Here is a 15,549-nt window from a genome sequence, read left to right on the forward strand (position 1 = left end):
ACCCTGGTTCTCGGAGTACTTGTGACTAGCAGGTTTAACAATACATTGATAAATTAAAAGTATAAATGACAGATTAATGAGCAACATTAATAATTGTAATTTGCAACCCTGGAGAGAGAAAGTAAGCATCAGAAAGGTTAATGACTTTAGATCATGTTCATTGACATTTTTGTCTTTACAGCGTGAGCAAGCAGCATGTTGAGAGGGACACACGTTTGTTGCATTCCCTTGAGTTGGCAAACATATTTGATTTTTATGAGAAATGTAAAGCAGCACAATAGTCAGTCTTGTGCTTTCTGTGTCTGCAGTGTCGGTTGTGTTGCTGTCGAGTAGAGTTTAGTTCTGATCCGTGCTGACATCGTTTGTGAAGCGCTCGCTGTTAAGCTGCAGGGAGATGCGGTGATCTTAATGCGGCACAGCGTTAGTGATGGGAGCAGCCTACTCGGTAACTTCAGTGACAGAAACACTCGCACCCCCTCCTCCCCGCCTCTCCTGTAATATCCAAGCCAGATTTCTAAATTGGCATGCAACCTAAAATAGCACGAGGGATGGTTATATCACATGGTTTATGTTTGTAAATGTTTGCTCTCTGAAATGTACACAGAAGTAAAATAAGGACGGTCTGATTTGAATGACCCTTTTCTGTAAAACTTCTTGTTGTTACTGAGTTCACTGACCTTGTTTGTTAATGATCTGTGAGTGTGTAATTATAAACCTCTATCCGATGCTTTTACATGCAGTAAAACAAATACAATGTTGTATACCTTACAACTACAAAGTCCTCCAAATTTAGAAAAGGAAATACACCAGTGATTCTGTTTGTGCTTGTTCCAACACGTTGTTTTTCTTTATAAAGCATAGACTGAGTGAAGTATTAACATAAGATGTGATAAATTTTATTGATGCACTGGCACATCAAATGGAAATATTCTAAATGATTTGCATCCTTTTAAGTCCATATCCCTACTGCCCATCCTGATATATTTGAAATATTTAGAAACCTTAAAGTCCTGACTAGAATGTGAAACTATGTTGTAGTGGTCGGCTGATATGGGTAAGAAAAAATCTAATATACTTGCTTATATTATCCAGTAATATTTTGTTTTAGATGGAATTTTAATGAACTGAATGAAATAGAAAAATACATTGAGTTCTGCTGTAGATTTCAGAACCTGACTTTAGATTAGATTAGCTGTCATTTAGGATAGGGGAAACGTGTAAACATATAGAAAAGACGACGGTGACTGAGGAAATTTAGGGCTGTAAACTAGGGCTAGTACACATCCTTGCAAAAAAAACACACTGTAATCATTCATATATGTTTTTCAATGGAAATGAGAAAAATTACGTAAAAATTATCATTCCCTCCAATATTGCAAATCTCTCGAAATTGCAGTATCAGTAAATTTAATTGCATTTAGATTTTTTTGCTCACCTGGGAGAGCACGTGCCCCCATGTACAAAGCTACAAATAAAGGAACAAGAATATCTTTTTTTAAAAAAAGCTTTCAGTCTTCTTCTAAAGTAACTTTTTCAGCACCTTCTCAAAACTCACAAGGGGGAGCGTTAACATTGTTCCACAGCACTACTATGTTGCATAGGTTTAAGTAAGACTTCGCAGGACAAGGTGAGTTTCTAAAAACGGTTCATACTGCACAAATCAAACAGCTGCAGAGGAATAACTGTGTTAAAATTACTAAACTGTACATTGGAATTAAAGATCTTAAACTGACTTTTCTCATTAATCTGCCACCGTTTGATACTGTGACCTCCCTGCACGGCACCCTGTCTTGTTTGTCCTCCCTTTTATTTTACCACCTGTTCCGCTTTCATCAGACCGGCCCCTGTGTGGGGGGATAGAAGGATGGAGGGATAACAGTGTGGATTAACTGTGCTGTGTTGTTGCTGCAGTTCACACATTCCAGTGGCCGAATCAGGCCAACTCACTGTACCAACACAGAGGCCTCCCTAACCCCCTTCTGTCTACTCCTTCTGTCCTCTTATCCCCCCACCTCCCTCTCTGACTCTTAATGTCTCCATCTATCATCTGCGTAACCTTGATTTTAATTAAAGAACCTCTAGCAGGTCTGCCTCCCTCCTCTCCTCATTTGCATCTGCATCTTGTCATCCCCCCTTTCAGCCACATTTCTTTTGAAAGTCTGATTTATAGAGTGTGAAATAGTCTAATCAGGGCCAAAGTAAACATGTTTCCTCCAGCAGATGATGCAGAGCCTCTTCAGAGGACTTCATAAATACTGTATGTCTCCCTCTAGAGGCCACACAGTATAATTTCTTAAAAAATAGGTTACAAGACAGTGTCAGTCTTTCTATTTAGTAAATAATTAGTAATCATGCAGTTCGGAGTTGTCTGGTTCAGTTTTTGATTGACAGAAAATTAAATCACAGCTATTCTGATGATGATTAAAGTAATTTTTAAGCAAAATTGCCAAATATTTGCTCAAATGTCAAGATTTGATGCTTTTCTCATAAAATATCCATGTTTGTGGGGGGGGTTTCCAGGGACGAGTGGAGGTGGAGGCCGGCAACGAGAACATGAAGTTTGAGACTGGACCTTTCTCATTCTACGGTGTCATGGCGCTCAGTGCTCCCACACTGGGTAAGTCCAAAATCTCCTCTTCCTCTGCCTTTCCTCTCCTCTCGTCTTCCTCTCCTCATCATCTCATGCACTGGTAGGATCACATTAGTATTTGTTGTGTAATGTCTCAGGTTTGAAGGTCTCTGCTGCCACCTAGTGGGAAAATATACAACAGGCCCAGTTCTGCAGTCATAAACCATATTCTTCTGTTTGCTTTTTTACAGTAACTCTCTCATGACTTTTAGCTAGGTCCTGAAATTTGAGAAAATTAATTTTTGAATACTCAGATGTAATGTGCACACAAAGAGACACACTTCTCTATTCTAACATGCCCTCATTCACCCCACCGTCTTGTGGTTGACCTTGATGACCTGCTTGTGAACAGGCAAATCAGTCAATTATCATATCATTTAAAAAAAAAGTCCCAGTACTGTATGATATCAAAGACAGCTTTTTTTTTTCCCTCTCTCTGACAGTTCTGTTTTGTGTTGGTTGTTTGTGTTGTTGACATTCAGCGGTCAGCCAGTCTGTCTGCAGTCCACTTCAGTTATCAGTTTCATCTTTCCATTCATGTCTCTATCTACAGTATGTTTTAAGCTCTGATCCTCCCTTTATGTCAAGATCTCAGTCTGTTACTCTTCGTTGTATAATGTGTAGTGTGTCTTCATCAACTGTTTAGACTTTTAACTTTAAAGAAACTACAAGGAACTTTCATTTTGTGTTGATCTGGTGGCACCTGATAAAGATCTTGATCTTGTGCATTTGTTTCGGAGTGAAAGAAAGATGCATGAATTATTTTTTATTCTGTTTTTCTTTTTTAAACTGTTGGCAGGGTAAATAGCGATGAGGTAATGTATCTATTAGCAGCTATATAAGATTAAAAACAGTAATGTAATGATTTGGTACCCATCATACACCTAGGTTACATTTAAACATACAACAAACAGATTCAGTTGCTCGGTAATAGTCATTTTGTTGAGAAAGCTAAAGTTATCAAAGGGTAATGTTATGTCTTCATAATACTAAGCTAACAGCAAGCCATAGCTCAGCACCAAGGCCAACATAAAATATTACATTAACCAGTTGGATTACACTGATGTCCACTGTGACCTATACCTCCATGGACGGTACACAGCCAAATAAAATCGACACTTTGCCTAACTGTTGAGGGCCGAGTCAGGATCGGTTCTGAATCCTTTCAAATCCCGCAATTCTCTCTCCATCTTGTCTCATTTTCATCTCAACACTCAGTCAACAGCTTACTCTTTGAGGTGCATTTTCCGGCCTTCCTTCTTTCTTACCAGCGCTCATTCACCCATTTCATCAACCTTCTGATCGATCAGACCTTCAGAGGCAGCTCAGTAACGAGAACAGTCATCACACCTGAAAAATTCCCCTTCAAACAGAAGTGCGATGTTCCTGCAGCAGAATTTCTCTGTGTTTTTGCATGTCCTCGCCCAGTCTGGAAACGGAGCTGTGTCCCACTGTCTCACTCCCTGTGTCTCCCTCCTCTTGGTCCCCTTCCCTCTGTCCCACCAACCACCCTCCTCCTTCCTTCCTCCCTTCTCCCCTCTCAGTGGCTGCACCTCGTCCTCGCCACCTCTCCTTTAAGAGGTTTTCTCTGTTCTCTCGGTTGCCAGGTAAACTCCGGCATGTCTGGGTCCTTTAACACCGAGGACGGGCAGGGCACGGGGGGTTGGGGTTGGAGTGGGTGGGCAAGTCCAGGCTGTTGATTTGGTGTGGGGTGTGGCTTTGAAAGTTTTGCACATGTTGTTAAAACAATGGTTGCACATCTATATACACCACAATCAGTGATGTCCATCTGTTTATAATACCAGCTATGACATCACTGATTGCTCTATGCTCCTGAGGTGCAACATTTTCAAAGGTTTCACTGCAAACTCAGCAGTGCAGCTGCAGTTTTCTACCCTGTGTGAATCATTGTAGTTTTAAGGATTGCAAAGAGTTGACTACTTGAGCTGAGCTACATTTTGGCAAATACTCTCTTTGTTCAAGCAAAATGACCTCATGTGTAAATGAGGTCATTTTGCTTGCTGTTTTCTACTGAATCAACATTTTTCATGAATTTCGCAGAGCATATGGGTAGGAGGCAGTGAGGAGGTGTAAGTCAGTCTATTCTTAGCAAACACATGGAGGCGGAGGTCAGCATTCATGTTTAATGAATTTAAATTTCCTTTGTCGTGAAGAGTTTTGTCTGGACTCTAGTAGGAGGCAGAGTGATGATGATCTACTTTGTGGTTTCTCCCTTTGGAAATGGTATTTGTTGGCCAGGCCAACAACAAACTACAGGATAGAAATGTATGTAATATGTTAGAGGGCATTCATAAAGAGTGATGCCATTACATACTCTGTCCAACAGAGAGCACTCACAAGTTTATTTTTCAACTGTAAAATCCTCAGTGCACTCAGTACAAACTGGAACTGCAGTGATTAATCAATTAGTTGAGCGACAGAAAGATCTGCAACAATGCTAAGCATTCGTGTTTTGTTTTTTTTAAACAGAAATTCCTTAAAATTCTCTGGTTTCAGCTTTCAAAATGTGAATAGCTACTGGTTTTCATAGTCTTCCAAGACATTAAACTGAATATCTTTGGGTTTTGAACTGTTGGTGGACAAAAAACAAGCAATTTAAAGTTAACACCTCAGCCTCAGAAGTACAGAGGAGACTTAAAGGTGAAACAGGTCCCAACATAGATCAAAGAGCACATCTGCCAAAATGTCAGCACACTTGGGGACAGAAAATGATCACATGGCACCTCCTAATGTAGCACGGAGATGGACAGGACAACATCTCGAGACACTCCAGATGGGACTTGAAGCCCCTTGAGGGTTAAAGCTGTCTGCTCTTTGCAGCGTCAACTTTACATGCATCGTAATAGCTTCAGATGGTTTTTTCCTCTGTCCACCAGTATTTCACACTGTAACTGTTAAACCAATAAAAGGAATGAAGAAGAAGAAGAGAATGTGGAGCTATTGAGATGCAGCTATTGTTGTCCTATCCCTCACTTTCATGATGTGGTATAAACCATGTGTTTCAGAATTAAAGGGCCATCATTGCTGAAGTAGATTGTAGTATTTTAGAGCACATCAAATTGTAAAAAACAAACAACTTAAGACATTTTTTTTACTTAATCATAAATGCCCAGTTCCAAATGCAATCCCAGTACCTACTCAGTCTTGCTATTATCAATGAAGATGTTTAGATAACTGTCTTTTATTTTATTTTATTTTAAGGTGTGGTATTAGGGTAGAAGTGAGGATTGTTGTTTGGAATTGGGTCCATCAATCATCCACATTAACTCACTCAGTGAGCACCAGGCCACAAGTAGATGTCTTGAAGATCCAGGAGGTAACTTTTCTATACGTTTTTAACTTTAGCTGAATTGCAGCCAAGACAGAAGAAGTTAAAAAACATAGAGCTTAGTCCTAAGATTTTGTTCTTAAACCATGTTTGTCAGAATAAAAATGGAGTAGCCTCATGTTAGATCAAAGAAACTTGTATCTAAAGATCTGTTAGTGTTAAACTTTTGGTTACATCAGTTTGCATTGGTTGATGTGAGTGAAGCTGGGAAAATGGAAAATGAAGAAATCTTACATCATGCTTTTGCATAATGTAAACAGCTCTGCACTCTCTGCTCTCACAGTGACGTAAAGCGATATTTAAGTAATCCAAATATTTAGACTTTTTAGATAATGATCTCATATCTCCTTAAGTTTAACATGACATAAACAAGAGTCTGTTACTCTGTCACATGAACGCTAAAAGCCTTCAAAAACCTATTGTAACCCAAAAAAGCTAAAGAAGTTTTGAGTGGTTAGGCATGTTATGGTTGTAGATGACTCCAAATGAAGAAAAGTTGCCTGCTTGGTCTTAAACGTTACTGCTTTGAATTTCAACATAAGAAAAATTGTCTCATGACTAAGTGAACTCTAACCACTAACTAGAAAACTAGCTGTAGATATCCAGGATTAACTAGCTAGCCTAATTCTTTGAAAGCTAATGCAATTGACGTGTCCAGGTAAAACAGTTTCCTATGATTCACTGAGGCCCCCTGCTGCTGGAAGACTCACATCTGCTGGTAATAATACACAGCTGGTAAAGAGCATGTGTGTGAGGTGTGTGTGAGGTGTGTGTGTGTGTGTGTGTGTGAGGCATAGTGGAGAGTATGCTTTTGTTTTGATAAAACACGCTACAATAAAAACTAAACTGTCAGCTTGGATGATTCCCATGAATGTTAGTCATTGAAGTTTCAGTATGTTGTAGCAGAGGTGGAAAATAACTAGCTAAAAGAAGTTTAGCCTTTGATTCAATTATTAAGTGTCATTATTATTATTATTATTAAGAAAGAACTATGACTAAAAGCCCTACAAGAGCAGAGCAAACTGGCTGGAAGCAGAGCAAGCAGCTTTCTTTAACTTGGACTGTATTTGGTTCATTATTTTCTCTTGGATGTTGTCGTCCTTTTAAAACGCCCAAAATGGAAAAACACCCAACCCCATTGAGACTAAATATTTTTCTCGACTTGTTTAAGTTTTACATTGATTGAAAAGTGCTATTTAAATGAGTAGCTATTGTTATCATTATCAAGGTTTCAGTCGTGTACTCTAAAGCTGAAATATCTGATCAATTAACCCATTTCGGACACTTTCCAGGTTTGACATTTGCGATTACTGACTTCTTAAATGGGAGTATTTTACGCTTTTGGATTTTTGGTCTGACAGAATTAGTCATTTGAAAATGTCCCCTTGGGCTCCGGGACCATTACGAATTTAAATCAACAAAATCGATAATGACAAAGTTGTCGTGAAGTATGTTTATATACCATGTTTCACATACATGTTTTTATAATATTTCATTTTACAAGCTGTCTGAGAATTTCTACCTAATACTAGTGTCCTGCTAAACGTTAACTACTCTCCTCCTTTGGTATAAATACATCCATACAGACTTTTTAGAATTTACTTTTGGGGGAGTGTAGTGTTGAATATTGTTTCCACCTCTGTTCATAGGCCATATGCATCTTGCACTGCTCAAACAATCACTGAAAATACTATTTACTTTAAGTAAGTATGTGATGTGTATCCTTAGTAACTGCTTGTTATGCTGCCGGGAAATGTTACATGTCACTGCCTTTGGTTGTGATGAGACATCTGTGATAGTAAAGCAAATGGTATGTACCGTAAAAATGGTCATGGGTTTGTTTGAAATAACTGAATATTAACCCGCCCTTTTTGTTAGCCTCCTCTGTCTCTCTTGCTTTCACAGATTTAACTTTTCTTTAGATGTTACTGTTATTTTGTGCATTAATTACAGCTCATATGTCATTAGTCTCATTCATTCGTATCATTACTATTTATCTGCATTTGAGCCTACACTGCATCTTGTGCTGTCGAGGTCTTATATTGATCTGTGTTTGCATCATAGAGCCATTAATTCATAAATTGCTTTGAAACCACCGCAGCTCTCTGTAGTGATAAGCAGTGTTTCCTATTTCATGGATGTATGCAGGACGGCCCTGATGGATCTTTGTCGCACAATTCTGTCTTGCAATTGCTAACAGGAGCTGTTAATAACCTTTTCTGTGTGTGTGTGTGTGTGTGTGTGCATGTTTGCAGAGTTTCGTTCACCGTCCCACCTCAGCGGGTTGAACCGTACAGCCTCTCTGAGCGGAGCCGACCGGACAGATTCGCTCTCAGTCAGCGGCAGCAACAGCCAGCTCAACAACAGCATCCCCTCGCAGCAGTACACACCCGACTTCTACGTCCGAGCTCTCACCGACCTGCAGTTTGTCAAGGTTGGTTTTGATTTTGATCGTGATGAATCGGTGAGGAACAGTAAACATGCTACACTACTTCATGGAATAACAGTAAACATGCTATCCTACTTCAATATATCAAACTGCAGATAACCAGAGGAACAACACTTTTTCTGCATCCTACACTAACTGGTGAAACAGACATGAACATGAGATACTGATCATCAACAAACTTGAAAAAATGAGGATTTAAGTGGCTGAGGCATAGCTGTAGTGCACTCTGAAGAGTCCAGATAAAGAAGATATGGTGCTTCTGAGCTAGAGTTGTAGTCAGTCGACAGAAAGAATAATTTGAGAATGGATTAATAAAACTCTAAACATTTGATGGTCCAAGCTTTTAAAATGTGCTGCTTTTCAGTGTCTTACATTACAGTGAACTGAATATCTTTTGATTTTGGACTGTGGGTCAAAAAAAGCTATTTGAAGACATCAGTAAATTGTGATGGGCACCCTCCCCCTCCTTCCCTCAGATTACGCGAGCCCAGTACCAAAACGGCCTTATGGCGTCTCGTCTGGACAGCACGCCCCAGTCCCCGGAGAGTGGCCACAACACGGTTCGCCTGGATCAGACCACTCCCCCCGCCACCACCAACACCACCATCACGGACCTGGGAGCGGACTCCACCCCGACGGAGAACGGGCCGGACGAGACGACGCTTCTCCTCCTCAACGAGCAGAACTCACCGCACACAGCCAACCACCATAGCCAGTTGGAAAACAGCATTTGACACCACCACCACCCCCCGCCTCCCTCCATACTCCTACATTTGCACGCACGCACTACTACGCTCAAATGTATGCTGAGGAGGGGAGGAGTGCATGTTGGTGTGTGAGTGTGTCAGTGGGGATGGGGACACATGCCTTGGCACAGCTAACGAGGCATAAAAAGACAAGCCATGTGCATGCATATTGTGTAAATATGCAAGGATTAACAACACACACACATGCACACACAGACATGCCAAAGTGTATTGTGGGAACTTGCTACATCCACTTTTCTATCATCGACCCAACTCTTATATTTGGTTGTTCATAAACAGAAAGGAGTATCTGTGTGTGTGTGTGTGTGTGTGTGTGTGTGTGTGTGTGTGTGTGTGTGTTTGCACATCCTCCTTAATGTATTAACTGGCCACTGAAGAACCTGTTTGTCTGGACCTGAAAGCTCCTTTCTCTCTTGCCCATCAACATTATCAGCGTTTGGAGGCGAGCTTCACTCGTGTATGTGTGTGTTGCTTCATCGTCCCTAATCAGAGACTCAGGGAGACTCCGCCCCCCTCCCCCTCCCCATCCTTTTGCCGACGTACATACGTGCAAATGTGGTCAAAAACCGCAAACCAACCCACCGCCGCATGTGTAGCAACCCGCATCTCCACCTCACCATCCATACAGCTAGAAGACAAAGACCACCCGAGCATGTCCGCAGAGTTCAAACAAAGTAATGTTCTGAAGAAATTTACAGTGAAATATTTAGAAATGTCCTCCTCATTTCTTGGATCGACAACGTGAGTAGCCCAGAGCCTTTATCCTAGAGTTGTTAAGAGATTCATCAGCGATAGACAACCCGTCTGTATCGTGATCAGGACAATCAATATGATTATTATGAATGTGTAAAATTAAATGTGTAGGGTACGTTAACTGCGGCCACATTGCTCTCAAACAGCCATCTCTCTGCGAAATCTTTTGTTTTCTTTCACGGGCGTCAGAACTGAGAAGACGTGGTGGGTCGTATAGGAATCAGCTTTTATAAAGATGGTATATTTTTTAGAGCGCCAAGACTTGGCGAGTCCTTTCCTACTTTATAAGCTAGGGTGGGCTGTCTGTGTGGACGTGTGTTTGTGTGAGTATGTGACCAAAATGGCCATCACCAGATTTGATGGGAACTGAAACCAAAAGAGGGAAGCTTGATCACATTCTTATAGAAAATACTTGTAGAGATCTGAGACTTTATTTATTGAGTTCGATGTGTGTGTGTATATACATTATTGTCAGTGGGGGAGGGGTGATTTTTATTTTTATTTTGTCTGATTGTGAGATTTTACATGTTAAATGTTCCTTTGCATTCAGTGGTAATATTTGGCTTTCCTTTTTGTAAACCAGACCTAGGGTCACTCCAGCATACTGAACAGCAAACTTTGACATTTATTGTTGTTTATATTTCTGTAGTCAAACACACCGCTCAGCCCTGGCATCAGCCAAATTTAGTCAGTTTTGTGGGAAACAATGTTGTATATTTTATGGCTATCACTGCACGTTTTTGACAGAACTACACACACTCCAGTTGTATTTTACTGTACCTTCAGAGGAGATTTTAAAGCAAAAGTCCTCCCTAAATCTCGTACATTTTGACTTTTGACAGATTATTCTCTGTGTGATTTCTTGCATAGCCACAGTGGTGTTTCATAGACTATTTTATTGTGATACACAACATGAAAAGTAAATCATACATCAGGTTTTTGTTTTTAAGACCAAGGAGCAAGGTTTGCTTTGTAGTCTTTTGTTTTGCGAAGATGTTCAGCGTTCACATAACGTGAAATCCAAGGCAGAGATTGATTTCCACACAAACAACACCAGAATGCAATGCAGCCACATGAGAAGTTGTGTTGGTAGTAAGCATTGCTCTCACATTCTTTGCTGCTCTGCTGTATCGCTACATGTTTCTTTAGCAAACATAAATCGCAAGTGAATCCAGTGAGGTCTCATCTGCTCTCTAAACGTTGTAAAAAGGGATTCTGGGAAACGTAGGACATCACAAGGAATAGACGGTAGACGCTGAAGGGAAGTGGGTGAACCAGAAGCAATATCATTGTAACACTTAATTTCATCACAAATGGAATAGTTTGTGATGGTGTTTTTTTTTTATTTTATTTTTTATTGCTGCTTTTCTGAGATCTACAGTGTCCGATTCTCAACAACACCAGCACGTTTTCAAATCACTAAATTCCACTTCTGTCGGTAAACAAACTGTTCTTTTGGAAGTAAAACAACTGAAGCACTGTTTTGTTTGTACTAAAACATGTGGTCAGCTTGTCATTTGTCCCCTCATTTCTTCTGTAGCAAAAGTCATCCCCTTCCCCAACCGACAACCGAATGGCACTCCAGTAAAAAAAGAGGAATTATGAAGCACTTTATTTCCATTTTCAGCTTGAATCTGAAACTAAAGCTTGACTGATGATTTCATTTCTGTTTTCAAAAGAATCTTATTTACAGTTTTTCACACTTGCGAAAGCTTAGTGTTTTGGGAAAAAAAACAAGAAAATTAACTTTTGAATCTGTAAATTCCAGGCTTGTGTTTTCAAAAACCCAAATAAATTGTGGACTGGGCTCAGCAGCATATTGCAAGTCATAACTCCTGCTAACTTCTGTTAGCTAGTTAGCTCAGTTTGCCATGCAGCTGACTTAGTAGTTCTATTATCTGCCTGAGTCTGGAATGGGCACCAGAACCGGAGCCAGGCGAGAACGCAACGGAACCAGAGGTCAGCAGTCGGACCAGGACCAAACACACCCTCCGAGACCGACTGGAAAATGTCCATAATTAGAAACACTAATCATATTTTGATGACGAGTTTCACAACTACTGGTTTAGTTAAACTTCTGTGGGCCAAGGCCAGGGTACAGATTGGTTTCTGAGCCAAAGTTGGCAAAGAGGGCAAATGATGTCAAAGATCAAATTCTGGTGGAAATAGAAATAAAAACTAAAATGTCCCTTTTTATGCACTGGTGATTGTGGTATTCATGATAGTCATGCTGTTTTACTTGTTACTATTTTGTGACCTAATAATTGTGTTTTGGTTGGGATATATTGTTATATGCTGACAAAAAGTCATCCTTTTTATTTTTGTTTTTAAAAAGTTGATAAAATTTTAGTATCCAATTCAGTAGATACTTGTTTGTTTTAGGATAAACACAACATGTTTAATCTTTTGAGAAAGACTGTTGAAAGAAGACCTTTTTATGAGAAAATCCCAGTAAGTAAAAGCTAGTGATATGGGATAAAGATTGAAATGAAATGTACTTGAGCTCCAGTCACTGACATTTAACTCAACCTGGGCTTTCAAGAAATATTTCTGTTTATATCGTTTGAACAGGCACTCCCCATCATTCCCAATATAGGTAATGAAGAAAATTAGCCCAGACTGGCATCTGTGATTAAAGGTTGAAGCACTTTAGTAAGGAACGCAGCATTTTTCCTAAGCCAGAAATTTGCTGTACTGTACTGGAAATTCTTTGGTGCTCATTCCTGAATTATCTTTGAACCCCCCCCCCCCCCCCCCCATTTTTGTTGGCGATTTTGTTTATGTGCGTGCCTGTACCCCCGCCCCCTGTACTGTATATTGTATTGTACTGGGGTTAGGTTCATTGTGTGTATGTATGTGTGGGTGTGGGTGTATGTAGGTGTACGTGAATGCCTATGGATCAAGTTTGCTAATTTTTCTATGCTTTTGAACACTGTCAGTTATTGTGGTAAACAACAATCCTTTTTTTATTTGTCATTCGGGAACAGAGCGAACGGAGTGACAGGCTTTGGGGAGAAATAAACTGATTGTCCGTCATTCTCTCCAGCATGCTTTAACTTAAACCGCAACAGATAAGCAAGGTGTAAATACTGTTTTATAATTTATGTCTTAATGAGTTTTGAAGATGAAGAAAGTTATTAATAAACCTGAGATATATTTCTCTATGGATCTTTGTGACTGTCCTGCTTTCTTCTGGGGACTTTTTAGACTTTAGACTCATTTGGTGTCTAAAATGATCCCTCCGGGGAACACATAAAGAAAAAAAAAACATAAAAGTGACACTGGTAGCCTAAAAGGAGCAAATACAATACAATGACGAATGATAAGAAAATTTGTAAATGAGAAACCAAGCATACTATGTAAATATTCAGTAGTTACTAAACAAGAAGCAATAATTATTTTAACAAATGTAGATATTCTAAGCGTTTAATGATTTCATTATTTGATTTGCCCTTTGATTAAAATAAGAGTGTTGATGAAATAATGTATTTTACTCATCCAAGTTAGGAGGAACCAATATATACAGTAGGCCTTATGATACTCCTTGATCTGCCCTCAAACATTAAATACAAGGTGTTGGAACATGTTCATACAAATATCTCTCCTTTGAAAGTGGCAGAATATGACTAACATGCCTAAAGAGTTTAGTTCAGCAAGGCTAAGCAAAGAAAGATATTTCTCAGCAATTAAAAAAGTTTTAAACAACTGTGGTGTCCGAACAATAATGCTGCAATGATGTGTTGAGAAGGAATCTGCTTGACACTGTTCTTGGTCATAAAAGTTTATTACATCAAAGAATTCAGCATCAATTACAAGCTCTGCAGCAGCTTGGAGAGTGACCCAGCCCGATAACCACTCTGTCTCTCTGTACATCGAACACAGCTTATATAGGACATGTTTAGGTATCTGCTAAATACCATATAAGGGCACAGTGCTGTAGGATAAGTGAAAACATCTGTTAGACACCATAGAAGGGTTCAGTCCCTTCATACACACTACTCTCTACTCCCCCTAACACTGGGTCAGAGGTCAAATTCCATAGGAGGGTTCACTCTTTACACACCCATCAATCATTACTCCCCCTTAAGAGTTCACTGAGCCTCTATCCAGCTGCTAGAGTATTATTTTAAACTGTAATGGTCAAATGCACATATGTTATACACCACACAACCTGTAGTTATTACAATCTCCGGTCTGAACGAAAAACGACTCTGGCTGCCAAACAACATCAGAATTTTTTCCTGAATCTGTATGTATATCTCTATAGGGATTTAAATAACTATATATATTGTTTTATTTTATTTATTTTATGTTACCATAAACCTCCAGATGATCCACGATGTTCATTTTGTAAATTAAGGCCCCATTTACAGGAAAATAGACGATAAAGCAAGGTGTGCTGTAGGGCGGGGCTACCTTGTGATTGCAATGCTATCCCTCCCAGCTTCCTTTCATCCAAATATGGTCACTTCTGGTTCCCAAAAAAACAGGCCAAATGCCAAACTCGAGGGCTGCGGTCAAATGTAAATGTAATGCTCCCTACTTGTAGGCCTATAGCGCCTTTCTAGTCTTTGTGACAACTCAAAGTGCTTTTACACTACATCTGCATTCACCATTCACACACATTCACAGACTGGCGGAACAGCCACCAGAGGCAATTCGGGGGTTCTGGATCATTGACCAAGGATACTTCAACATGCAGCCTGGAGGAGCAGGGATTGAAGCGCCGACCTTCCGATTAACGGGCAACCCGCTCCAGCTCCTGAACCACAGCCGCTCAATAGTAAAAAAAAAAAAAAAAAAAAATTCCTTTCTTAACCACTTTTCCTTGACTTTGATGGAAAACGTCATGAGGTCGAGGAAAGATGTGGAGAATTTATAAGGACTGTGGATATACAACACAACCCTACAGTGATATTGCATGATATGATTCTCTTATATGCTTACTTATTACTGATGATTGCTCATATGATACTCAATATTGTGTGACATGCTTATCTTAGGTAACTCAGCAGTTAAGACAGTTAGAGGCTTGTTCTGAATAACAGGAAACTGGCCCAGACAATAATACACTCTGACACACACACATGACAGCCCAGTGAATAGAAATATTCTACACCTATTGACAACTTCCATATAAGGTAACATGGGATGTGCAGCTGGGTGATGTCTCATCAACATATACACAGCTCAGCGGAAGAGTAATCAGACCCTTACTTAGGTAGCGTGCAGTGTCTCAATAAAGGTGTGATTTGAATCTAATCTCTCATCTCCTTTAAGTCCTTTTCCATCAACCAACTCGGGGAAGTCGTTGTACTTCAACAGGACTTAGGAAAAGACAATTGCGGAGCTAAAATAATCTGACTGCACTTACTACATAATAATGCAACGGCAGATGTTGTGTGGCATGCCATGGTGTAACTACAATGTTTCGAAGATGGACTAGGCCTACAAAAAGCGCATCTTTGACACTTGCCCTGGCAGTATGAAGAAAACTAATGAAATTGCCCCACCTGTCAGGAAAACAAATACCAGTTTACCATAAATAATCATATAATTGTGAACATAGTTTGAGTTATACCTTGGTATACACATGGCAGTA

At 39.8% G+C, this 15,549-nt stretch overlaps 1 protein-coding gene across 2 annotated transcripts in view; it reads left to right on the forward strand.

Annotated features, from left to right (window-relative positions):
• LOC119891736 (metal transporter CNNM4) overlaps positions 1-13,113 on the forward strand; it is a 48,678-nt gene extending 35,565 nt beyond the window's left edge. Inside the window, exons 5-8 of one of the 2 annotated variants that reach the window (XM_038703564.1) lie at positions 2,521-2,617; positions 4,174-4,236; positions 8,234-8,412; positions 8,904-13,113. In XM_038703564.1, coding sequence (XP_038559492.1) covers positions 2,521-2,617; positions 4,174-4,236; positions 8,234-8,412; positions 8,904-9,161 — 597 coding nt within the window. In that variant the 3' untranslated portion in view covers positions 9,162-13,113. The remainder of the gene's footprint in view (positions 1-2,520; positions 2,618-4,173; positions 4,237-8,233; positions 8,413-8,903) is intronic. The other variant, XM_038703563.1, reaches the window with a different exon arrangement.
• Positions 13,114-15,549: the final 2,436 nt, after the last annotated feature.

This window comes from Micropterus salmoides, unplaced genomic scaffold (genome assembly GCF_014851395.1).
Source record: "Micropterus salmoides isolate LMB-PRFRI ecotype aquatic unplaced genomic scaffold, ASM1485139v1 Ms_hic_scaffold_7, whole genome shotgun sequence".
Lineage (NCBI taxonomy): Eukaryota > Metazoa > Chordata > Actinopteri > Centrarchiformes > Centrarchidae > Micropterus > Micropterus salmoides.